We start from the raw sequence: 25,800 nt of genomic DNA, 5'->3' as shown, positions 1-25,800 counted from the left end.
AAAGCCTTACACAGAGGGGTGAAGTGAAACACGCAGATGCTGGGAAAAGGCCACTGCTTTCCCCTTTCCCTCTTAAGAGGCTGTTTTGTTGGTTTTAATTACCAGTTGCACCAGCAAACCTCCTTGGGCTGGGCCAGCACTTCCCACCCAGTTCTCCTCCCAGTGCTCAGAACTGACTTTGGTTGTCCATCAGAGCAGTGTGGTGGGGACCGTCCTGCCTGCCAGTGAATCACCAGCCTTGGGATGTTTATTTCTGAGCCCTCGGAGCACTTTAACTCTGCTCGTCATGTGATTGGATGTATTTTGTTTCTAAGTATGCTCTCTTTATATTTTATAACCAGCCTGAGGATGGAGAGAGCTGCTGCTGTTATGGCTGTATCAGGGTTTCTCCTTGGCAGTGAGGCTCTGCAGCTTCTTTGTAGTGAAAACTCTGTTCCATTAACATTGATGACCTGGGCCAAGTCTGATAAGATTTTTACTCTGCCCTGTTGAGTGCCTTTTGGCATGCGTCTTGGAAAGCAAAAAAAGAATTGGTTAATAACCAAGGGAGGAGATGGTAGGGAAGTGAGTCGAGATTCTTGTCTTTGAAGAAAACTGTGAAGCCTGGTGAAGAAGGCTGTAAGCATGCAAACTTGCTCCTGTGGTCAGGGCTTGGACAGGGATGGAGAAACTGCAGCCCGCTCACACTTGTTGCCTTTCTGCCTGAAAACTGAGAGGTAGCGTTAAGCTTGCAGGGTGGGATGAGCTACCTCAGATACCTCTATCCTACGGCAACAGAAGAGCGTGCATGTAGGCAGCTACAGCCAAGCAGCCATATGTCTCCTTTGCACCCTCATTTAGCTCACAGGAGTGTGTCTGTACTCTGAGAAACAAGGGCAGGAGGAGAGTGTATTTAGCAGTAGGCTTCCTGCCTTTCCCAGGTTTGCTAACTGTAAATGCAGAAGTTTCTTGCTTTTATTCCCTGCCTAAGCAGAGGCAGCTGCTGCCTGCATTGTCATGGCTCGGCAGCTGCAAATTGTATGTCCCAAGAAGGCGGCAGGGGTGGAATTTGATGCTCCTCTTTCAGGTGAAGAGGAGGATGTGAGTCCATCCTGGCCACCTCTTCACCTGGCCCTTGGCCAGCACACACAACGCCTTCACACTGCCACTGCCTTGACTGGCCTGTTTACTTTGCCAGCCTCCAGACCTGAACCAAAAAGTCAATGGCAGCTCACCCACATCCTGTTGCTCCGTTACTCTCTTTTTCTGACACAGATTTTGTGGCTTCCCTAATGTTGCATCTATGTAATCTTCTCATCTCCCTGGCAAGGCACAGCTCAATCCCACCCACCCCACCAAGTCCTCTGAACTTCCACTTTCTCTGCAAGCCGCTGTCTGTCACAGCAGATCATGTCTGCCACCCCCTCGCTGCATCCCACGTCTGTCCTGGGGGAGCAAGGCTGATTCATTCATACGGAAAGGAAACCTCCTCTCGAAAGCATTGCTATTGAGAAGCACTAGCAGTGCACATATCTGCTTTAAATTTTAGGTGCAGGGAAATATCCTGGAGGACTGCTGTCAGGGGTGGAGGCTTTATCAGGAGGGGCAGCCTACAAATGTCAATTCATTGGCTCAGAGTTGTCTTTTCTGCAAGAAGGAGAGGGGAAAAATTATCGTATTCCCCTTGTTGTGATGCCGAAAAATTATCATTGTGGTGCCGAAGTTACATTGCAGTATGATGAGAAAAGATCCTGTTAACCCTTCTTAAATCTGACTGAGGTGCTTGGCTTGTTGGGGTAAAAACTTGTTACAGGGTGGCCGCTGCAAAGAGAATGAGCTGTACAAAACCTGCTCCTTTGTTTTAGTGCAGAAATTCCCCCTTTAGATGTGTCATGCGTGCGTTTCAGGTGCCACCTCCTGCCTCCCTTGCCCAAATCTGCTACAGATCCTCCTGACATGTTCACAAGCTGGCTGCAAGGCTGGAGCAGTTTCCTGCAGCGTGGAATATTTTGGGGAGGAGGGAGGCAGAGTTTACCAACTTCACCCCATGCATAGTACAGACTCCCACTAAGTAGGCTTGTGTGCAAGTCAAGCAAGTGCTCCTTCTTCCTTTTCTGACCTAGTTCCTGGCAGAGGCATTGCAGCAGAGCACACCTCCCTCCCATGGGGCTCACCGCCCCATGCCACACGCTGGCTCCAAACCTGGGAGCTCGGTCGTGGTTCCTGTTGGCGGCTGCTGGATGCCCAGCCTGCCGGGATGGCAGTCCTTTGCAGCTGGAGGACAGATGCCTCAGTGATTCCCAAGGGAAGCTGGTTCCTGGAGGGATGCTCCAGGAGGCTCCTGCCCCTGGCATCACGGTGGTGCTCACACTGTCCTGTGGGACTGTGCCAGGAAGGGGGGGGGAGCAGCAAGTGATGCGTGCAGTGATCAGCATTCACAACAGCAGACTGAGGTGCTCTCACCCTCTCCTCCACCTGGCATTTGAGGCCGCATACATGCTTGGAGATTGTTAGAAGCTTGAAGGGAGAGGTTTTTGCAGAATCGTCTTGCAAGGCTAAAGTCGGCGCCAGGCTGCTCTCTGGTGCCTCTTTGTAACCAGCCATCGGCGGCAGCTGTTTTCTGCCAGGAGCCACCAGTTTGGCTGGGGACAGCCTGCCTGGTACAGCGTGACGGTGCTGGGCTGAAGGAGCCTGGCTCAGCACCACAGCGGGCACGGGGCTCTTGCCCAGTGGTGTGTGTTCAGTATTGCCCCTCGGGTGAGAAGAGCCTGCTGGCCCCTTGTGTGCTCACCTTAACGCTTCAGGTGTGCTACATAGGAAGTTACTTACGGAATTAACAGTGGGTTTCTTGTAACCTTCCTAATCCAGAGTGAACATGCATGAACAGTGGCTGGGATCTTCCAGTGGTTCCTTTTAGTGAGAAATCACTTGTTTTCATACAGTGCTGGGCCTGTATCTGCTTGCTTATCTCAACCCTTTGCATCCACAGTCACTCTGCTATGGGTACATGTGTCTGTCTTGAAACTTACTGGTTCCTGTGCCTAAACCGGACAGTGCGGCCCTGTCAGCTTCATTTGTGCCACCTTTTTTTGCTTTTCCTGCACCCTTTTTCTGTGAATTACTGGGGTCAACAGGAATATTTCCCACACAACCTCAAGGTGCCGCTTACTCATCGAGGCCTTGGATTAAGTAACTCTTTCCTTTCCTGGTTCTCCCATCTGTGACTCTGAACTGACAGCATTGTGTCTTACTGCTCAGGGAAAGCTCATCGCAAGTCTAGAACAGGTGATGGTAGGTGTGCAGGAAAGGTAAGGTGATGATAGCTTCCTCCTTCGGTCAGTAAGCATCCCGTCCTCTCTCTTTGATCCAGTGCAGTGCTGACATCTCCAGGCACACTTGCTGCATGGTACCATGGTTTCTCTGGCTGCAGCCCTGCCACAGGGGTTTGCCTGTAACGCACAGCATTTCCCATTCACAACAGGGCATCTGCCCTGGGTGCCTTTAAAAGTTTGTTATAAATCCCTGTAAGGATCCATGCACTAGAAGCAGTTGATTGCGTTCTCTCGCTTTCTGTATCTGGAACTGATTCCAGTAATTGCGGTAAGAGTCAAATACATGCTTTATGTTCAGCAGCCCCACAAATTAAAGGGGAATGAAGTTGAATTAGTTAATGAATATTAGTAATTCCCATACAGAGCCAAGAGTCGATAAATCTCTGTGAGATCTGACTTTTTTTGGCCATGTTTTGCCAAAGTAATTAATAAAACAAGCTAAACATCCTCTGTGTTTTCCAGTGCCCAGACCTTTTGTTTGAGCCTCTCTGAAATTTAGGCTTCCCCTTTTCTTTTTGGAAACTTGTCTCGATGGGCCTGCCTTTTATTCAGCCTTTATCCAGCCTCCTCATCTGTCACCAGGATGAACACTGGGTTCTGCGCAGGCAGCGTCTCTGCAAGCGTGCTGCTCAGTACCAGAATCCCTCTGTGGTCCTACATGAGCTGGTTTAGCCCTCACTTAAGCTCAAATAAGCCTGCTCCGAGTTAGCTGAGAGGGCCGACGTTTCAATTCTAGGCAATCAGTTTGGAATTAACACTTAACTTGATGAACGGGTGTGTGACGTGTTCATTGCTTGCATTTAAGACTGTCAGCAGACTGAGGCGCATGTTGCTGCCCTGTCTAGATTCCGCTCTAATTCGGAGGTGGTTTCAGGGTCTTTGTGGGCTGCCTGTGTTCTCGCTAGTCAAAAGGAAGCAATTAAGCGCAACTTTGTCGGGAAGCATTTTTTTTGTTTTGATCTGTAATTTGAGTGTTATTGTTTGACTGCCACTTTTCCTGAAGTATCTAACCATGGGCAGCTAGAAAGAAGGTATCGGGGGTTACCTTATTTCACAGGAAGAACCAGAGCAATGTCTGGGATCCGAGGCTGTTTTCTCACTGGAATTTTGACTCCTTGCAAGGAGGACTGAGCTGGGATTTGGGGGGAAAAATCAGGGGGGTTGGGTGGGGGTTTTTTTGTTTTGGTTTGGGGTTTTTTGTCCTGGGGCAGAGCATGCATCCTTTGGTAGCTTATTTCACCTGCTGGATGTTTGCTAGTGTTAGGACTACCCTCATGAAGAAGTTAGAGGGCAGAGTGCCTGCACTGGAGATCTCTGTGTAACTTGGGAGGCTTTGTTCAGCCCTGCTAGTGTCTCCAGAGTCCTGGTGAGAATCACCGATCTTCTGCAAGGTCCCCTTGAGCCAGGTGCTGCAGGGGGCTGCATCCAAGGGGATGAGTGGGTCAGCTGTTAGTGGAATGCTTAGTTTGAGGTCTTTGTGCACAAGATGAGTTACAAGAAAGTTACAATCTATATGTGCAAGAGTTTATGTTCCAGATCAAAACTTTTCTCCACCCCCTGACTTCCTTCTACCCGTTCTGTCACCTCGTCTGGCAGGTGCCCGTTGCTACGTTGCAGGGCTCTGAAGATGTCAAACAGCAACACAGCACAGGAATCTCTGGAAATAATGAAGGAGTCTGAAAAAAAGGTGGTTGAGGAATCCGTGAACAAAACCAAATATGTATCCAGGTCACCAAGCAAGGAGGAGGTGGAGAAGGACGGTGGGGAGGATGTCAGCGTGCGCCAGGAATCTCAGGTAGGTGTGCAGAGAAGTGGGTAGTCCCTCCTGCCAGCTTGCAGAGCTGGACCCTCTCGTACTTGCAAACACAAGCTAGTTGCTAACCCTTCTGAAAGGGGCCTAAGCCTGTGCTCCCACCTCCCAAGGGGATAACCATGCCGTACAGACTGTGTTGTTCACAGGGTGCTCTCTTTAGCTAATTCCGTTCTGCTCAGAGTGGTGTAATTTAGATATTCTTTGAGTCTGAGAGAAAATGAGACTGATGTGCTCCTGGGGGCACCTGTGCTCAGTCCCTAGGTTCTGGTCCCATGGCTGTTACCTTGCTCTTACTCCTTTCTTTGACCCAAGGATCAGTTAGTGACATAATTGTTAAGTGAAGGCATCCTAGGGAGAGCTTAATTTCAAGAATGGAGCCTGGCTGTTGCTCTGCTGCTGTTAAAAATGCCCAAATAGGAAGTGAATGTTTTGGGATTTCGTTTCAGCAAGGAAAAAAAAAATCTGGGCAAGCATCATTTGGACAGTGCTGGGACTCATTCCTGCTGCTCTGCTCTCCTGTCGCATGTGCTTTTGGCTTAGTGTTGAGCTTGAAGTGCCCACCCTCAACAACAACCTGCTGAGTGCTTCTGCATTTAAAGCTGGTGGCTGTTGCCAGATTTGTTCAACCACGGCATGAGCAGACACTAGTGTTGCTCAGAGCCTGACTTTAGTCGCTTTGTAATGTGGGATGGGGAAAGGTTTCCTAGAAGGTAGGGTTAAGAGATGACTCTGTGTCTTAAATCAGAGCAGCCCTGCATCTGTTATGATCCACTGTGTTAGAACCTTCCTCGTGTCCCAGGAATGCTAGACTTCTAGTTTTCCCATTTAGAAGCATGTCATGCACCTCCACCTGCAAGCCCTGTGATCCCACGGTCGTACTGCTTCTGCCAGAAACAGGAACTGGGTCTAATCCGCATGAAGTTTCTTAAGCAGTTTTTGCCCACCTGGGGCCTGACGGGACAGCTCGCCAGGTCTTCCTATTCGCACGTGCTTCCATTGCTGTCGGGTAGAGATTTTCTTCGGAGTTACTTTACAGGCTCGGTGCTGTGCTGCCTTGCATGGCAAATACCATTTACAGTGTGCACATTCAGATTAAGCTTCCTGCCTGCTCTTTGCTTTCTCCACAGAGACGAACTTCAAGTCATGGACATGCCAGAAAAAGAGCCAAGGTATGACCTCTTCTGACATCCTGTTCTTCTGGCCATTCCAAGCTGAGTTGTTATCCCAGCCTTAGGACGGTTGAGAAGTCTTTCCTGTCTCCAGAAGCAACATGCAGGGCGTGATGGTTCAAGGACAGTAACTTTCCATGCACTGGAGTACGAGTGCTCCTTTTTAACGCACGCTTACCCATGAGGGAACTGTTTGCTGCTGCTAACTGCCATACCTGTCCTCCCCCCAGCACACAAAACACCAGAAATGAAATTTGGAGGTGTTGCTGGAGGGGACAGCACAGTGCACTGGCCTGTTACACCCTCCAGTTAAAAACCAGAGTCAGGTATAACTGTCTGGTTTCACGTAAAGCCCATTTTTTCAGGGGATGCCACATTATCTGCCATAACAATGGCACATATGCTTGTTAACGAATCCAAAACTTTTGCTAGTAACAAGCACCAGGACACCACTGTTCTAGAATGTTGTTTGTAGGCAAAATCTTGGGGTAAAAACGCAGCCATTGTGTGATGGGGTTTTTATTATTATTTCTATTTTTACCTTTCTTAGTCTTAGCTCCAGGTTTTCTTTGCAAATTTTGATAATAACTACCAAAAGTTGCCACACCTGGAAAATTCATGGCTGTTATAGAAATATAGCGTAATTCAGGAGTCCGTCTAGTCCCACAAGGATCCATTTGGTTTGAATGAAACTTTGACTCAAAACAGGGCCAGCTGTGACGTCTGACTAGGTTGCTCAGGGTTTGATTTTAAAACTGTGATTGGGAGGATGAAGGTCCATCGTTCTGTGTCCCCCTTGGTTTTTTTTTTTCCTCTTTCACAAAAGTTCAAACCCAGATGAAGAAGGCAGGTTCAGCCCTGAGGTATGGAAGCTGGGGGAGACCAGTTAAATTTGTAACAGGGGTTCCGCCTGGGTTTGGGTTTGATTGAAGGTAATGTATGAAAGAGATGTGCTGCTTATGAGCTACAGAGAATTCAGAAAAAATATTCTAATGGTTCTATTTGGTCTTAAAGGCCAGGACTCTGTGTAGTACCCGAACAGGCTGTGATTCCAGTTCCTGCCCTGTCCATACCTAGGGCATAATGTGTTTGTGCACCTCAGGTCTTTCGCCATATTGTTGATGCTGCCTGGGATCTCATATGACTAGTTGATTTTTTTATTTTTTTTTTCCTGTTTGTCACCCAAGTGAGTCAACTTGCCAAGAGTCCTAAAAGTGTAGGTTTTATTTTAAGCATTTTCTCTAAGCACTACTACATCACCCAAAATAACCAAAGGTATCAGGTCAGAGAGACAAGGTGTAAATGGGATGACACCCTTTTAGTTAAGAACAGTAACAATCTTCACATCCTAACAAAACAATAAAATGATTGGTTTCAGCTATATCCTTTGTTAATGGTTTTAATTGTGGCCAGGAGGGAAGAGGGTGGAATTGCTCTGGCTGAAGAGGTCAAAAAGTGCATGAATTAAGGCAATGAACTTTCTCACCTAAAATGTGGTTAGTTCAAATCTTAATCAAAGGCTGAAGGAAGAAAATAACTGATTTGCTCTAGGACTCTAGGCCTTTGTATATTACTGTTTTCTGCAAGAAGCTGGCTTGGTAGTCCTCCTTTTCAGCAGTGTAATTAACAGTGACTGCATGAGTGGCTTGGTAATGCAGCAGCGTCTACTTAAGTGTGTGCAGTTTGACTGGGGTGTCTTAACTGTACTCTTTCTTTTCCTTCTCCAGTCTAATTCAAAGCTTAAACTGGTTAGGAGTTTGGCTGTATGTGAAGAATCGTCTAGTCCCTTTGTAGACGGGCTGCTGGAGACCCAGGTAAGCCTAGAATGAGACAAGCTATGGCACATGGAAGCCCAGAAAATCCACGTCTTGCTAAAAGTAATGTTCTGTCCTGGAATTGTGCCCAAGAATTCCCGCAAGAGGCTGCTTTTGAAGGAAATGGTCATGCCTGTGAGCGCTGCTCTTATGTGTGCGGTCACAACCCTTCTCTTACGAGGAATCATCTGCATCAACTCGCTGGGCACCCACGACTACTCAAGCTGGGCAGGCTTATGCCCCTAGAAATGGAACGGCACTTTGCCTTCACAAAGCCCCTGGGGTTTTGGCCACGTTTGGGGCAAGTTTTTATGCAAACAGCCAGCTCACAGAGAAGCGATACATAGGCTCTGCAGGGATAATCCCCCATCTGTGGGCTGTGACAGAGAAGCTGAAGTTTGAAGGTGGGAAGCAGTCAGGGAGGCACAGAGAACCTGTCTGCCCCGGCAAGAGCAGATGGGTTGAGCTTTCTCTGCCCACACAAGCTTTAGAAACACAGAATGGTGCTGTGTATGCTAGCTACAGCCCATCTTTGTTGAGCTGGTGTAGTACTGTACCATGCAGAGTCACCAGCTTGGGTCTGGGGTGCTAGCTGAGAGACCTCAACACTGCTTCCCATTGACGAGGACAAACCTGGCCTGTGCCAGGGCTGAGTGCTGCCCAGACCTCCATGCCCTTGTGTGTAGGGTACCTGGCCTCTAAGCCTTCCTTCTGCTGAGGCTCCCGGCTCCAGAGGCTGCTCTCCTGTCTTTTGTTTGGGTGTCACTTAGTACAGTAGGGTCACTAGGAGGACTTTTAAACCATAAGCTTGTATTATGGTGCCATGGAACTGTACTAGTATAAAGGCAGAAGGGTGGGGAAAGGCCTGTAGTCTCATAGTCAGTTTTAACTTGAATTTTAGCAGCGCATCATCTGACGTTTGACAATCCTACAGGTGTTTTAATGTTTCTTCCCATGGAGCAGAGTGAATCCTCAGGCCATGCTGGGCAGTTGCAACTCAAGAGAGGAGATGAAAAGACACATCAGAAAGCCCTGTGTGGCACACGGACCACTCATCACACCACACAGGCTTTTTGCTGTGTATTGTTTTCTCCTCATGTCCTTTCTCTTCCCAGGTTAGACAGTAGAGTCTTACTGAAACGGTGCAGGACCTACCTCACCTTAGGCACTCCTGAGTCCAGAATGTAACAGCATTTTATCAGCTTCAAATAGGGAAGCATGTGAGTTAGATTCCGAGGTGATCCAGGCGAGGCAGGTTTCCAGCAGTGACAAATGTTGAGAGTCTCCTCAGAGCCTGCTGAAGGCTTCTGGCTGGGAGGAGGGTGGGGAGAGAAACTGCTTTGTCTGCTCTCGGAACGGGGTCTCGTATGAAATGTCTCTGAGACCTGTGACCTGAATCCCCTGCCTTTCCACGGTGCCTCTCTTGGCTGCCAACATCTCCAGCCATGGCAGCAATTCCAGAGAGTGTCCAAGTGACTCAGACCAGCCTCGTTTGTTTTGTTCCAGGACATCATTCAGTTGCACATTAGCTGCCCCTCTGACAAGGAAGAGGAAAAGTCCACGAAAGATGGGGCTGAGAAAGAAGAAAAAGACAAGAATAAAGAAAAGGCACCAAGGAAAATGCTGTCTCGAGGTCAGGTGCTCATTTGAACAGGGCAGGTCCTGTCTTGCTGCCTTTGAGGGTTCTGCTGGCCAGTGGTACAGTTGGAAGCAGAGGGGTTATCTCTGCTGGTGACTGCTCAGGAATGTGTCGGTTTTATATCATCTTTTCTGGAGCAGAGCATGGGGGGGATGGGGGGTGGGGATGGCCTCTAGATTGGCATGTACCCCAGTAGACTTGCAGGCTTCCTGCATGGTTTATAGTGATCTGGTGGCTTTTAAAATGTCCAAGTGCAAACCCAAGAAGACCCACTGTATAGACTTTAACTTTCAGTTTAGATTTGATTTTAAAAAACCTGCCATAGGTGGCAAGATGTGAGGTTGCAAGGAGATGAGTTGAGTTGCTGTTGTATGATCCTACGTTTATGATTTTGGGGCATAGAAGCAGCTAAAAGGTACACATTTAATCTGCTGAGCAAATTGCATCTGAATCCTTGTACAGACAGGAACTCTGCAGCAGTGCAGATTCAGTTACTGGTTTTTCTGTGATGACTTTTAAATTAAAAAGGATGTGGGGAGAGGGGAGGAACGGGGCCAGTGGGGCTCTCCAGTTAAATAGCTTGCAGGATCAAAGGTGCAGAAGTTGCTTGTACAAAAGTACGGTATACTACACTAGCAGGGGCCTCCTGTACCAGCGTGGAATATCCAGAGTGTGCTCCGAGTGGTTGGTTCTAGGGGCAAGGTTTCCTTCCATGAACTGATCAGGTCTCCCTCTCTGGCATCCTCCTGACGGGCCCTTGTGCTCCTAGTGCCATGTGTGTAGCGTGCTGACCCTCCTGCTGCCCACAGGGAAAAGGGTATACGGGGGATACAGTCCCTATTTTACAGATTGAGAAACTTGACCTAGAGGTTGCATTCAGAGCCCAGGTCGTACGGGTGGCAGGCTGTGCAGTTCTGTGACAAGGTGGGCTTTTCTTCCTCTCTTCCTGTCGTGAAGAGTCGATGCTGAGAATGAAACTGGGTTTCCTCTGGCAGCAGTGTGGGGATGTCATCCTCATGCATGTAGCAAGACACACCCCTTCAGTCTGCTCTGTTGCAGTGTTTTGTTAATTTGCTCTGCTGCTGTTGTTGTTTCAGATTCCAGCCAGGAATATACAGACTCCACTGGAATAGATTTGCATGAATTTTTAGTAAATACACTGAAAAAAAACCCACGGTAGGTCCCTAGGCAGTAAAACTACTTGCTGATGGAGTTAAGGGAGGGAGTACCTGGCGACTGATGCTGCTTTGATTGACTCTTAAACTTGTGGTGTTTGTGTGCATGTGTGTACGTATGTGTTCATGTGCCTTGGGAGGAGGGGGGACTACAGCAACGAGAGAAAGTACCTGAAAGTGTGTTTTACTTTTTGAAATTGAGTGTGCTACTAGGGCTGGGGCAGTGTCGAAACAAAAAGCACAACTGTAATTTTATATACTGCAGTCAATCAAAACATGTAATTGTGTGTTACAGAGAGAGAAAAAGAGGGAAAATAATTTGTTTGAATGCAAGCAGGAAGGAATCTTGATTGCTTTAAAACCCTTTCTATAAATGATTGTCAAATACCAGCCTCTAAAGGAACTGCTGCTGTGTCAGTAACAAATGTAATCAAGCCAAACCCTGGGATAGGAATAGCAAAGCTGGAGTCTCTACCAGTGAAGCTTCCAGCAGAGCAGAGATTCAATATTACCAAAAACCAAGCACTGTTAGCAAAACAACAACTTTAAACTGAAAAAAACCTGGCAATTAATTTACTATATATGAAAAAATGTGGAGTTTTTCAGTTCATTCCTGTGGAGGATGTTTGAAGCCTGGTTAATAATGTTGCTTGCTCCAGGTATTTGTGACTTTTCTCTGTTGCAGGGAGGGTGGTACCGAGCAGAGAAAGCTGTGTTTCACTGTCTCTGAAAGCGGCCTTTTCTTTTTTCCTTCCTTGACAGGGACAGAATGATGCTACTAAAGTTAGAACAGGAGATTCTGGAATTTATTACTGATAACAAGTAAGTGATCATCAAGTTTGTGTCAAGCAAAAGAGGTTTGTAACGTACATCTAGGAGCTTGGGTACCCAAGGGAGAAGGGAGTCTTTTTGGACACACTGGTTAGGAAGCCCATTCTCAACTTCATCCTCCACCCGCTTTTGTCCCTACAGAAGGTTCCTGACTGTCATATTGGTCGAGTATCAATTGCTTTAACACCATAATCCTCCTGTGAAGGCGATCAGTGCCATTGTGCTGCTCTTCCTAGCATAAACTGGGGTGGAGAAACCAGGAGCAGGATTCACATCCCAGAATGTGAGATAGACTAGGCAGAGCTTACAAACTGCTTTACCTAATAGGATCAGGGAAGTCGCAGTGCAAGTACTAATTCTGGCTCCTGGGCTCCTGTTCCTGCTTTAAAACAAACACGGATTTCTGCACAAGCTGGTCTTGTTTCAGGAAGGGCCTGTTCAGCTTGAGCCCTTGAATCAGCCCAGCTCTGTCTAGCAGAGCAGTGTAAGCCCATGATCACACTCGGTGTAAGAAGCAGCACTTGAGTCAGGACTGACTGCTCGGGATTGGTGGCATGGTCTGATCTAGTTAAGGCATCTCTGACCCTGTTCTCTCTTTTGGTGTCAGATTATCATTGTCTGTTTCAAGGTCTTCCCAATTCTAATGCTTTCTCCCTCCTCAGCAATCAGTTTAAGAAGTTCCCTCAGATGACCTCATACCATAGGATGCTGCTGCACCGGGTAGCTGCCTACTTTGGCATGGACCATAACGTTGACCAAACCGGGAAGGCGGTCATTATCAACAAGACCAGTAACACACGAATGTAAGGGGGAGGGAGGGAGGGAGGGAGAACAACTGGGCTGGCATCCCCTTCCCATTCCTGCATGGTGCTACGTGACTCCCAGACACCCACAGACACAGAGCGCTGGCATGGTCCAGAGCAGGGTGGATTCCACACCACGGTTTTTTGCCTGCATGAGAAGGGCAGGTCCCCTCTCTAGAAGAGAAGAATCCTTTACTTCCAGTCCTAAGCATATGTATTTGCAACCCTTCCTAGCTCTCTTTTAGTTCTCAGAGAAGGGGCAGGAGCTCTTGTTGCCATCAGACAGAGGAGAGATTGAACAGAACAAACATCTTTGCACACCCTCTCACTCCCTGCAAAGCAACAGCAGAGATTTTAGAAAGACAGTTCTAGGCCTATTTTTGCCCTTCTAACAAGGTCTGGTTCTTCCTGCAGCCCTGAGCAGAGGTTCTCTGAGCACATCAAAGATGAGAAGAATGCAGAGTTCCCGCAGAGATTTATTCTAAAACGAGATGATACCAGCATGGACCGAGATGATAATCAGGTAAGGGCTGGCAGTGGGCTATATGCATACTTTGTGAAAGTCAAGTGTGACTTTTCTAAGATGAGAACAACTCTAAATTTCTCTTGGGTTTCCTGCAGTAACCTTTAATAGAAGCTTCCACCCCACCCAAGCAGCAGCATCTAGATATATCATGAAAACTTCACAGAATACTGTGGAAATACATGAAGAATTTGTGTGGATTCTATGGGGGGTACTTTTCTGTACCCTGAATATCGACTGGTGGCTGGGCCAGGCTTTAAGGTGAAGCCTTTTGCTAAGGTTTCCTTGGAAATGCCCCAGAGCTGAGTGTTGCCAAGCATCTCTCCCACCCCTCCCCGGGGCTTGCAGCGAGTCAAGCTGTGAAGTCATCAGGACCTCGCAGTGCTGCTGGAAGGAAACCATCGGCAAAATGAAACGCTTTGAGCTCAGCAGCATTGCCAGTCATCGGAGCTAAAATCCCTCCTGAATCTCTGGCTGCCTTTGGGCTGTCACAGGTGGCACCACACCCGTAACACAGAGCTAGCTTGTTCATCTGGGGCTGTTTTCCCAGCCTGTGTCAGACAGAATCTTGAACATCAAAAACGGGGCAAGAGACAGGAGACCTCTTCACCAGGGATCTCATGCTCTTTGCTCTTGTAGCTCCCATCTTTACATCACCCCAGCATACCACTATCCCTTGCTTTGGGTCATGTTTCTGAACTTAAGTCGTCAGGATGGGGAGCTGGTCGTTGCAATCAGTATCAGTTTCTGGTTTCCCCGTGGTGACACTCTGCAGGTGATGCAGCTACCCATGAAGCACAGAATCCATGACTGAGCAGGAGTTTGCTGTGTTGGCATGTGCTCCAAAGAGTGGCCTTTAGCTTTTGACCCCTGGGAACAGATTGTCTTTCAGAAGCACATGGTGATATTCCTGATCTGTCCTTTCCGAATCAGACAGAGTTCAGGCAGAGTGGTTGTGCTTGATTCAGGAGGTGGAGTGCACTAAGACCTCCAGGATGTTCATCCCTAGACATAGGTGTCCCGAAGGTAGGTTCAAAGGCAGAGGCTGTGTCATTGCATCCAGGCATCATGCACACACTCCGTAATCCACATCCACTTACACTGCTACGTAAAAATATCAGCAGCTGACTGCCCCCCCTGCTCCCATTGGCAACTGCTGACCCGCTGAGATGTGTTTGTCCCTTCAGATGAGACTCCCCTTGCAGGATGGGAGAAGGAGCAAATCTATAGAAGAGCGAGAGGAAGAGTATCAGCGGGTCAGGGAGCGGATATTTGCACGAGAGGTAAGCTTGGATGACTCACTTGCCAGGTACCCTCCTGGAACTTTGTGGCAGAAGGTGTCCTTGAGTATACTCAGAGGTCAGATCTCGTCATTGCCTTTTCTGCAAATTTCCCAGTATTCTTGGTATCTACCACTGAATTCCAGCTCCTAACAAAGATGTCTAAGACACTGAGATAGAGAGACCACACCTCCACTCACCAGTCTGCTCCTTCCCTAAATTGCTTGTTTCAGGGGGGCAATAGACGTGGGGACTGACAGGAGGCAGTTTTGCTCCTTGCTGCCCAGCAAGATTATAAGCTTGTGCAGTGGCATTTCTGGGATGAATAGCAAATCGGTCGATGAACCCGAAAGGAGCAGCAGCTGTCTCCCCCAGCTTCTCTCCAGTGCTGCAGCTTCAACCTCCTGACCAAGCAGTGCTGGCCTTGGAGTATCAGGCAGGGCTCTGTGCCTTTACAAGATGAATCTGGGCAGTACGTTTGTCTTTCTTACAAAGTGTCCAGCTTGGTTATTGCTTCCTTGAGATCTCTGCTCCCTACGTGGAACTCCTCTAAGCCGGAGCTGTGTTCCTTGCTCACGTCTGGCTCAGAGAGGCTGCTGTGCTCTGCTGTGTTGAGTACTGTCTGCCAGCTGGAGGCAGCTCTCCATGCTATGCCAGGTGGCAAATGATGGAATCAGGGACAATTCCAAGTGCCCATCTGCCGTGGATCATGTTCAAAGTCCAGCTCCTTGCCTGCTGCTTTTGAGCGTCTTGGGGACGACACCTTTCATTTGTCCTAATGGGAATTGCCATGTGCCTGCCCAAGGAGGACGTTAAGGCAGCCACTGACCTGAGTCCCTAGTCAAGTCACCAAGCTTCAGCTGATGACTCTCCAGCCAGTTGTGATCATGGACTTGTCTTACATGCACAGGCCCAAGGCCATCCAGACACGTTAGTAAGCAGTTCTGCCTGTAGACCCGGACTAGAGCAGGTGCTGCCCCATGTTAGCGCAACGCTGAGTGGGCTCGTACTTACCCTTGCTCTGTGTTCATGGGCTGAGCCAGCGCTGTGCGTCTGACTTCCAGAGGCAGGGGTGACTGTCACAGGGTGGGCTGGGCTGGCTTTGAGCCCCCTGCCTATTTTTTCATGGCTCTGATAATTGTGCCTGCATTTAGCAAACAAGGACCCTTGTATGTCTGGCCTTGATGGTTCCATTGACAAAGCTACTGTCAAGCCTGCCTTAGAGCAATGAAGCAGGGAGCTGAGGACTCAGATTTGCAAACTCTTGAAAAAGAGCAGGTTTGCAGGTGTCAGGAGCAGTTCCTAATGGGCCTGGATGGAGAACCAAATGGGACTGCTGTGCAGAAGGCTCAGCAAGACTCCTGAGTGACCATGTAACTGATGCGCAACACAGACTGTGTCTGAGTCCCATACTGTTAGTGCTTTTCTCCTCTTTGCTTTGAAATTGCCTGCGTTTGTTGCTTTCGAAGTTACTAAGTCTCCCTTTTCTTTCCTTCCCATCTTCATGTCCTTTCCGTGCTTCCAGACTGGCCAGAATGGATATCTCACTGACAGCAGGTTAGTACTGTCGAGCACACACTGTTTGTATCTCTGGCTTTCTCTACAGAGGACTGCATGACTCTATAATGATGCTTTTTTTCTGATGTTAACCGACAGAATCTCCAAAGAAGGCTTTTCTTCTAGTTCTCACAAACGGAGACAGATTTTTAGGTATCTCTGTGTGACTTACATTGTACATTGTCCTGCTGAGTAAGTTTGCCCCATGCATGGCTGCTTGTGAAGTTACTCCAGTTGTATTTTTTGCAACATCAATTTCTGAGTCCTTTTTTGCTGATTCATCAACTGAAATGGAGGGGCGGAAGGTGGGAATGGCAGGGAGGAGTGGGGAAGCCAGAGGTTTCCAGAAGTTTTCAAGCCAGTCTCTTGTTTCCCAAGGGTAGGAAAGGCCCTGCTCTTACAGTGACAGGATCAGCATCCAGATAAGGTGGGGTTGTCCCTAATCCCTGATTATAAAGGCTGGATTACTTAATGGTGGCAATGAAGCATCTCGGGCTTCCATTTCAACTAGAGTATGCTGCAGAGGGCACTGGGAACATGTTTGAGCAGCATTTTCTTATTAAGTAGTTTTCCTGTGGATTAAAGGGCTGGAAGGATGGAGTTAGCCTGACAAGTTGCTTCGCGCATACCCCTGCTGCAGGAGGGGGCTGAAGGTTTGAGAATAAAGAATGCCCACTGCCGTCTTGTTTGATAGCCAAAGCTCTAGAGATGAAGCATCTCCAGATGTGTATGAACAGGACAGCAGGATCTAAGCAAGTGTAGGAACAGCTTTGCCCCTCTCCTCAGTCCATCACGTGGCTCAGGCTGTCCTTGGAGGGACACAGTCATGGAAAATTGCGTGTCCTTAGTGCAGTTACGGGGACTGTGTCCTGGCATCTGCATGTGGCAGTGGTGTTCAAGGCAGGGGTTATTATTTTCAGATCAGCCATGGGGCTGTAGTAAAACTCACCCAGCAAGTGGCCAAAAAACCATTGCTGATGCGATTGCAGCTTCAGGAGCTGAGTTGCAGCCAGGGCTGCACTAGGAGCTTCTCTGACTGTTGTGCCCAGTCCCTAAAGAGCTTGGTTAACCTGCTGTCTTTGTTTTGTGGTTCCTGTAGTGGGGGGAAGGAGGATATGTGGGCTTCGGGACCACTTTGAGCTCTGAATGGAGATAGACAAGCTCTATCTCCATAGACAAGAGGAGGCTGGGGTTCCCTCGGTGGTGCTGGAGGTGGTGTCTGTGTGAACTCCAGAGACTTGGTGCCCTCAAAGGCCTGACGTTCAGAGCTGTACGGCTGCCTGTTTCACTCGCTTGGAAGTCCTGTATTAATGCTGCTGAAGCACAGATCTGATTGCAGAGAGCTCTCTACTGGTGGAGGCACTTGGAAACAGTCCGTAGTAAGGCTGATGGAGAGAAGGGCATGGCTGAAGTTGCTAGGGCAGTGCTCTCTGAGAGCCAGGGTGTGGTAGCATGCCTAGAGTTTGGAGAGCATTTGCAGGAAAAGCAGCGCCATTATGCTGCTGGGTTAGCAGTAGTCAGCTTGATAGGGGGGTCTGAGTTCTCAGGGAACCCAGGTTTGCAGCTGAGTCAGAACAGAAGCCGTGACATGCCCCTTCTCCACACAAACACTGCCCCTTCCTCTCTGAACATCCCCAGGAGCAGCCTTCAGAGTTTAGGTTGGAGGGAGCCCAAGAGCTTGACAGTGGTGCTTGTTAGGGCAACTGTAATTTGGCATTTGAGGCTGCACAGTCCAATTCCTTCACCTCTTTAGGGATATAACCATCGTACCGGTTTTCCAAGAGATGTATTTTCTTCGGCTCTCGCATGCTTCCAGCAGCCCAGGTTATCACCTCAGAAGTTCCTTCCAAGCCTGTCTTTTCCCCTCCACAACTGTGTGGAGGTGCTGCCAGGCTCAGCCTGTGGCGCTACATGAGCATCCATCCCTTCCAGTATTGCCTTCCTCACCATTCCTCCCCAGTGAAGGCCCAGGAACCCGTTACTGCACTTACGGTCCTTAGCTGGCCTGATAAACCAGGCTCACTGCTCAGGACGTTTTACTGATACTCAGTAAAGTCCTGCTGTGGCCAGACCTGGCCTGAGGCGGAGGGAGGGTGGTCAGTGGGAGCACGGCTCTGAGCGCAGCAATATCCCAGCATGTAGCTGTTCCAGCTGGGCAGAAAGCCTTACCAGGGCTGGTATGGAGCTGGTATGGAGTGGTCTCACAAGATCTCAGTCAGCCTTGTCTCAAGGCCTCTGTTAAAAGCTTCCTGTTGTGAGGCAAGGGTTTTAGCAAGGGGTCATGCTCTGACCCTGCTGGCATCTCTTGCAGACTGGGATCTGGCTAGGGAAAAGGGCCAGGAGCCAGCGCTCAGCGCATGCCAAGGAAGATCAGCAGTGTCTGAGCCTCCACGGTGCATGCCCAGGGAAGCTGTGGCCCAGGGAGGGTGCTGAGTGCTGACGTGCTGGGCTTGCCTCCCCGGCGAGGCAGGTCCTGCCGCTGCCCCTTCCCACTGGAGGTGGCTCTAACTCCTCTGGTCTCTGCAGGGGCAACCGGGACAGTTTGAACCGGGCCTCAGGCAGCCGCCAGAGCAGCACAGAGAGCGAGATAAAGTCGCTGGAGCCTCGGCCGTGGAGCAGCACAGATTCAGATGGCTCCATCCGCAACCTGCGACCACCTGTTACCAAAGCCAGCAGCTTCAGTGGCATCTCCATCCTGACACGGGGGGACAGCATCGGGAGTAGCAAAGGCAGCACTGCCAGCAGACCGTCCCGCGCAGGTACTGTACTGTTTCCCCTGCACACCTTCTGCCAAAGGACACCTAGCAGCTGTAGCCTTCGCGCTGGGGAACTGGGGCTCATGGTGCTCTGGTCAGTGATTCTGGTTAACATGGGACACGGTTGGCATCATCTGAATGTGTTTGGTACCTCGGCAGGGATACGCCAGTTGGTTCATCGTCTGCTTTTTCAATAGTCACTGTCATGTTTTCCTTCCCTTTAGTAGTCACCCAAGTTAAAGGATGTAGTTTAGTCCCATACCCTGGAATTCAAGCTACCAGTTTTCTGTTGTTTTCTTTCCCCTGCTGTACTCCAGGTTATGTTGCTGTTCCTTTCTGCTCCCCAGAATCACTCACAGCCTAAGGAGACTTAGTCAGGGTGAACCATTTGGCACTTTTCCTTGCTTTCCGATAAAGGAGGTCCAGGGAAGGGTGTCACCAATTAGTCTGTCTCATCAGACACAGTCTACCTCCTCAGACAAAGACCACATTAATTGGTATCTGCCTACGATGTTCTCTCAAAATGATTCACTATACTCCTGAGAGCAAACATAACAGGGAGCAGGGCCTGCAGCTCCTCAAGAGCTGTTGAATACAGCTCAAGGTTTCCGGAGCACCAAAGGGAATAAGGATCACAAGTCTCTTTGCCCGCTTGAGGCGAGTTCTTCCTTTTCCATCGAGGCTATACAAAGGGTAGCCCAGGCATGGAGAGTGTTCTTGTGGGGCATCACTGGTAATCTGTTACTGACAACAGCTTCCCGAGGGGATGTGTGCTGCACTTGGCAGGGCACCGGCCCTCCTACCAGTGGGGAGCAGAGTCCTTTGTTTTCAACCGACTGCTTGTGAAAGGCATTTGTGAAAGAGGCAGCACAGGTCTTTGCTCTCATTTTAATGGTCCGGTGATAACTGAGGAGCCATATGGTAGCTGGTTGCAATTGCTGTGCGGTATCAAATGAGCAAAATCCAGTGTTGTCTCCCTGTCTTGCTTCCTCCGTTCTCGCTGGAAGGCAGCAGGTCCCCAAATGCTTGAGAGCTGTCGTTTCACTGCAGGGGCGGGGGGGGGGGGGGAGGCAGGTTAGTGCTTGTGGGCGATTAGACTGCTGCACAAGAATCCTTTCAAATAAAAGGGATGGCCCTAAAAAGGCAGCCAGGCTGCTGTTCTAGCACCCAGGCTAACTTTGAAAACCACACATTCATCTTGCAGTTTGAAGGTGCCTACATCATCTCTTGGGACCCTATTTCCATTGTGCTCAGGGCTACACTTACTCTGATTATTGCAACCACCTCCGGGACTGATTCATCAGCTGATGGGAGCACTTATTTGAAGATCTGTCCCAGCCATGTGCAAAGCAGAGCAAGAGAAGATCTGCTGCTTTTTTTTTTTTTTTTTTTTCTCCTCTTTCTGTATTTTTCCTCCAGGTCTCCCTTGAGAACAGAAACCTATTGCTCTCCAGGCTTTATATAATGGCAAACGATTAGAAATGTCGGTGGGGGGTGGGATGAGCAAAGGAATTTTCACTTGGGGGGGGACGGACCCAAAACACCACCCTCCATATCCTCATATTTATTCTGTGGGCGAGGAAGTGCTTAGGACTCTGGGGCTCTTTTCCCATCTCGGCATTCACCCCCTGGGCAGCTGTCAGCAAAATATTTCCTTCTTTGCACCATGTCTTAGCCGAATGCCTGAAGATTAGCTGTTGAAATACAGTAGATCAGAGTCAGAATTAGTTAAATAGCAGCTACTGGGCATCAAGAAATAGTTTCACAACTGGAAGCAAGACAGAAATACTGAGGAGAGCCCTTCCCAGCTGGGTGTCCTGCAGCATACATTGTACTCCTTCCTAATGGTTTTTCCTACCATGGGAAGGAATTCCTTTCAACCTGCCACCCAATAGCCCTTTGCTCAAAAGATGTGTGTGTGCTGGGTCTATGTAGCCATGAAAAGGGATTCCCTCACTCCCTTCTCCATTCTGGACAAGCACTCAAAGCAATCACGGTGGTGTATCGGTGTCCGAGCAGGGGCCATGCCTAGCTGCAGAACTGAGCAGTGACTGGGAACAGCTCTCCAGCTTCTTTCTGCAGACTGGTTTATGGTACTGAGCTGACATGAGTGTATCTGGCAGCTTCCTCTTTCTGTAGTCTCTGCCTCATGCTGGGGTGGAGAGCCCTCCACCAGGCAGGTGCTGCTGTTGATGGCCAGATTCCTTTTCCCAGCAGAAGGCCCATGGCATTTATAGAAGGCCCTGACTTTGTGTCTGGTGCTTTCCCGACAAGACGGAGGGATCATCCCTCCAAAGAATCAACTGCAACACAGATAAGTTTTACTCCCCTGTGCCCGTCCTGCCAGCACCTGCACCAAGCGTGCCCTGTCCCATGGGCAGAGGCCAGCCACGCTCATCGTATGAGCCTGGCACTGGCCCTTTACTGTCCTGCAGTTCTGAGTAGCATTGAAGGTTTACAAGAAGAGCAGCGATCTGAGAGCTGTACGTGGGGACCGCCGTGTAGGCTGTCCGCTTGGAGTGAGAGTGCTAGGCTGGGGTCAGGGAAGAGAGCATGCTCTTGGGAATAACAGCTGTGCACTTCATGGCCGTAGTCTGGGACAGGAATTGTACCCTGGTCTTCCCTGTGTGGGGCAGGGTGTGTGTGGGTCAGGAGGAGAAGATGCTGTGAGCAGCTGCGGGGGATCGGTGTGTGTACTTGGACACAGAGAGGAGAGAGGTGCAATCACCTGGAGTCCTGAGGGTGTCAACACCTTGGTTTGCTGTGAAGCAGAGACAAACTAGTGGCTTAGCCTGCAGCCTGCTCGCCCTGTCCCCTGTGGAAGCTTCCCGTGTGGACAGCAGAGAACGCAGTCTGGCTGCGGTACAGGAGATAGTGACAGGATCTACCCCCCGCCCTCCCCATCTATGAATCGATGTTTTTCTCTCCCAGGTACCAACCCTGCCGTGCCTTTCTCTGTTCAAGGTTTGGTACTAGGTGCCCCTGAAGCATGCAGCCAGTCCCCTTCTTCACAGCCCAGCCGTGGCCTCTTACCCTGCACAGCCCAGCAGCCTCAACCACAGCCACCCCAACAGCCACCACCACAGCCCCAAGGACTTCCACCTGCAGCCCAGCAGCAGCCAGCCATGAGTAACCACATGATATCCCAGGTGAGTTGCTGCACGCTATCCAGGGCTCGGTACGTTCCTTGGGCATGCGGTGGGAGGTAGAAGCAGAGCCAGCATACACCCAGGGTGCCCTGGACTCACACTTGCCCAGTGGGCTTTGGGTGTCCTCGCACTTGCTGCCTGTCATGGATTGATAGTCGCTCCATGCTATTGAGAGCAGGAGGAGGTTGGAGCCTTGCTGTGCCTAATCATGATGCTCTGTGACATCTCAACTTGTCAGCCTCTGCTGTATCCACTCGGGCCAGCAGCCCTCCTGGCCAGGGCTCTGTAGCCCTTTGCTGAGTGGCAGGGTTATGTTCTGGAACCAGTTGCCCTCCTGGTGAGGGACCGTCACAACCAGTAGTTGAGTTTGAGCTCCCCAGTGCTGAAATGCTGTGGCTGGCCACCTGATGTCCTGGAGAGAGGCAGACCTGGAGCTGTGCCTGGGTGTATTCTCCAGACCTTCCTCGGGCCAGTTCACAGCCTGCAGGGCTGTTTCTGAGGACAGAGCCCTCCGAAAAGCACTCGTGGCTCTCCTTCCTACGTACATTTTTGTGCTCCTGAGGCTGTCACAGCCCAAGAGCTGCCCCTGTATCACCGCAGGACTGGGGAAGGGGTGCGAGCCAGCCCTGGTGAGTGCATTTGGAGAGCATATCTGCCTCACATTCAGCAGATGCAGAGCTGGGTGGTGTGCATGGGAAGTGTCTGCAGAAGCCTCCCATCCTGTCCTGTTCAGAGCAACATGTCAGTGCTGGACCTCCACCTGCCTATGAGTTTTGTAGGGATCCTTTCTGGTCCATCATCTCCTACTTAGGATGTCTCCTACAGCAAAGAACTGCAGGTTATGCTAGAGGTTTTCAAGGTGCAACTAGACAGCGAGGGTGCTAGATAACCTTATCTAGGCTGCCTTTCCCATGAAAGATTGGACCAGGTGATCTTGTGAGGTCCCTTCCAACCTGGACTGTTCTATGATTCTAAATGTTTTCAGTGAGCTGGGATGGGAGGAGGAAACAAGCCTTCTCAAACAGCTTTTACTGCAGATAATACGGAACAGCTCCTTGCTGTGTGTTGCCGTCTGTATGAGGATGGGGGGGGAGTTTGTAAGTTCTTGGGCCCTGGACTGGCTTCTGTAGATCCATTTGCAGAAGATCCTGAGACTCAAGGGAAACAGTTCTACAGACGAGGTGTCTCCCTAAGATAGCCGGGGTCCAGCACTAAGGCTAGCAGGAGCATCTGTCCGGAGCTGTAGCAAGTGTGGGGACAGAACGCAGTGCCCTGGGCGGGAGGTTTGAACGCACAGCAGGCTTCTGGAGCTTGTGTGGGACCACTGTGTCTTGCTGGGGTTTTATTTTCCATCTTATACTCTTTGTCTGTTCTAATGGTTTAGGTCCTGGAAAAACTTTTTTCACGTGTCCTGACTATTGGTGAAAGGTCTGAAAATGCACTGTCCCCCCTGTGAGTGCACCTTCTGTTTCACCAAAGGTCAAATCAAATGATCAAAAAACCAGTCCGGTGCTGACCGTTACAGGTTTGGTGCCCAAAGCACAGTACATGGTGCTTGAGTTAGGAGTCGGCAGGTCCTCCCAGTGACAAAGTGAGAGGGGCCCCTACAGAAGGCAAGAGTGAAGAAAAAGACATGATCTGTGGGGAAGGCCAAGAAGGACTGCGGAGAGAGCTGGGAGTCGGTGCTAGACACGAGCGGGCAGTGGAGTGGGAGAGACTCGAAGGTTGTGCTGGGGGGGAAGTGGCTCTCCTGCTGCTGTTGGCCGTAGCTGGCCTTTGTGAACTTGTGTCACTGTTCGTGCCAGGCAAGAGCTGCTTTGGGGACATGGTCGGCCTTCCCAGCTTCCACAAAGCAACTGGCCGGGCTGTGTGTCTTCACAGAGAGATGAATGCTCCCCCCTTCTGGTCTCCGTGCTTTCCAACCCTCTGCAATGCCCCCCTCTGTGTGTTTGCAGTTGGCTCAGTTGACTAACCTTGTTGTTCCTTCTTTCTCTCCTTCCTCCTATCTTCCTTCCCCCTCCCCCTGCCCTTTTCCCACCCAAATCTCTCTCCACTCCCTTCTCTGCTGGTCTTAGCCGGTCCCAGCGCTGCAGCCTGCTCAGTATTCTCCAAGCTCCTGCCCCCAAGTCCTCTTGCCAGTCTCTCCACCCCAGCAGTACAACTTGGTATAAACCCCATTTCCTCTTCTGCACTGTCTCTGTTGTACTCATGTGCTGTGTTTTGTGTTGTATGAGCTTTTGCTAATCAGGTATGTCGCAGACACTGCACCCCAGTGGGTTGGGGATTCATGGAGGCTCTGTGCTGCAGTGGGGTCAAGGCAGTGGGATGCCTGAGGCTGTGGGACCCGCCAGGGCTGGGCACTGCTGGAGTGACTGGTCTTGGGTAGAGCCTGGGAAAGCAAGCGGCGAGCCCAGAGCTCCCCTAGAAAGCAACGCTTGTGCCCAGCACTGGGGTCCAGGGGCCACAGCTGCCCTGTGGTCTCAGTCAGCCCCTGTGTTGTCTCTGCCGGGTCTTTTGGGAACGGCGCGCCCCATGGGACGTGGCCTCTGGGCTGGGGCTGCCTCTGCCTGTGTGGGGCCCCACGTGTCACGAGAGTCTGCTGAGCATTCAGCCCCCCCCAGCAGCTCGCATGCCCCTGCCCCTGTCCTGCAGAACGCTCTTCGTCTGTGGCTTTTTTCTGGGGACCCTTCTTGGGCGAGCTCCTCCACAGAGTAGGGAGAAGGGGTCTGCAGTCTACTCAGCAGAGCTATGTCCTACATGCTGTCCTCCTCCATCCTTCCCACTTATCCCCGATGCAGGCCGAGGAACTCAGTAGCCCCTTTGGGCAGATCAGCCTCAGCCGGCAGGGCTCTACGGAAGCACCGGATCCTTCCTCTGCTATGTTCCAGTCATCCCTCATCTCCCAGCATCCTCAGCAGACGGGATTCATCATGGCAACCCCTGGGCAGCCCATCCCCACCTCCAACTACTCCGCCTCAGGGCACACAGCCCCCACACAGCAGGTGCTGCAGCCCCAGGGCTACATTCAGCCTCCCCAGCAAGTAAGGACATGCGCAGGCCTGGAGGGGATGTGCGCCTCAGCCCAAAGCCGTTGGCCAGGGGCTGCTGGGGAGCAGTCCAGAGAGCAGTTCCTTGGGAGTGGGTCCCCTCTCTTTTTCTGCTGCTCATTTGTGATGAATCAATACACAGGGGTCCAAGCTCTGGCTGGGCACAGGCCCTTGCTAGGTAGGCACAGGATGATCTCTGTCCCTTTGTCCCTCTGAGCTCACAAGGCGCTTACCCGGGGACCCCTCTGGCCGTTCCTGACTCATAGTGTTGGGGGAGGGACAGTGACCAGATTCAGGGCTGACACCTCTAAGCTCTCTTTGGGGTCCTGCAGGGCATTATGACCTCTAGGATTGTTCCCCTGAGCTGTGATGAGAATAATGCGTACTGTGCTCTTGCACTACTGTGCTGGGAAAGGCTTGGATGTGGAGGCTGGGAGGAGCGGGAAGGGGCTGCGATTCCCTGACCAGCTATCATCTGGCCAGAGCCAAAGCCCTGGTTGGTTTCCTTCTGCAGAAGCCAGGCCAGGTGAGAGAGAAAACTGGTCCTGGGGGACCAGCTTTCTTGGTCCCACTCCCTCCTGTGTTCTCATCACCATGTTTTCTTGATTCTGATAGATTCAGGTTTCTTACTACCCTCCTGGGCAGTACCCGAACTCCAGCCAGCAATACCGATCTCTCAGTCACCCAGTGGCCTACAGCTCCCAGCGCACTCAGCAGCTCCCCCAGCAGTCCCAGCAGCCTGGTAAGGGGGTGTAGAAGGGGGGAGGGGGCATGTTTCCCTTTCCTGCCACTCTCCTTGGCTCTGAAGGATCTCCCATGCACCGTGTGGGGGGCCAGGCTGCTCTTCCCTGTCTCCCACTCTTTGATGGGCTTGCTGACTGTAGAGTGTCTCTTGACTGTGCAAAGGAAACTTGGCCTGGCTGCAAAGGTTGT

The 25,800-nt window shown here is 50.4% G+C and overlaps 1 protein-coding gene across 15 annotated transcripts in view; it reads left to right on the top strand.

The window, feature by feature from the left end:
- Nucleotides 1-25,800, top strand: part of R3HDM2 (R3H domain containing 2) — a 61,591-nt gene that overhangs the window by 29,996 nt on the left and 5,795 nt on the right. For 8 of the 15 annotated variants that reach the window (XR_008819028.1, XM_056322015.1, XM_056322020.1 and 5 more), the window contains 15 exons: nucleotides 4,908-5,106; nucleotides 6,252-6,293; nucleotides 8,021-8,107; nucleotides 9,614-9,740; nucleotides 10,844-10,922; nucleotides 11,684-11,743; nucleotides 12,415-12,555; nucleotides 12,970-13,078; nucleotides 14,266-14,361; nucleotides 15,884-15,915; nucleotides 18,442-18,674; nucleotides 21,603-21,820; nucleotides 23,896-23,985; nucleotides 24,619-24,861; nucleotides 25,483-25,609. Coding sequence is in view for 14 of the 15 variants with exons in the window: in XM_056322020.1 (XP_056177995.1) it covers nucleotides 4,908-5,106; nucleotides 6,252-6,293; nucleotides 8,021-8,107; nucleotides 9,614-9,740; nucleotides 10,844-10,922; nucleotides 11,684-11,743; nucleotides 12,415-12,555; nucleotides 12,970-13,078; nucleotides 14,266-14,361; nucleotides 15,884-15,915; nucleotides 18,442-18,674; nucleotides 21,603-21,820; nucleotides 23,896-23,985; nucleotides 24,619-24,861; nucleotides 25,483-25,609 (1,883 nt within the window). In the remaining variant the exon portion in view is untranslated. The remainder of the gene's footprint in view (nucleotides 1-4,907; nucleotides 5,107-6,251; nucleotides 6,294-8,020; nucleotides 8,108-9,613; nucleotides 9,741-10,843; nucleotides 10,923-11,683; nucleotides 11,744-12,414; nucleotides 12,556-12,969; nucleotides 13,079-14,265; nucleotides 14,362-15,883; nucleotides 15,916-18,441; nucleotides 18,675-21,602; nucleotides 21,821-23,895; nucleotides 23,986-24,618; nucleotides 24,862-25,482; nucleotides 25,610-25,800) is intronic. The other 7 variants (XM_056322008.1, XM_056322009.1, XM_056322014.1 and 4 more) reach the window with 7 other exon arrangements.

Source organism: Falco biarmicus, chromosome 19, assembly GCF_023638135.1.
Source record: "Falco biarmicus isolate bFalBia1 chromosome 19, bFalBia1.pri, whole genome shotgun sequence".
Taxonomy (NCBI): Eukaryota; Metazoa; Chordata; class Aves; order Falconiformes; family Falconidae; genus Falco; species Falco biarmicus.
Note: the sequence above shows the minus strand (reverse complement) of the source record. Positions and strands in the feature narration are given on the sequence as shown.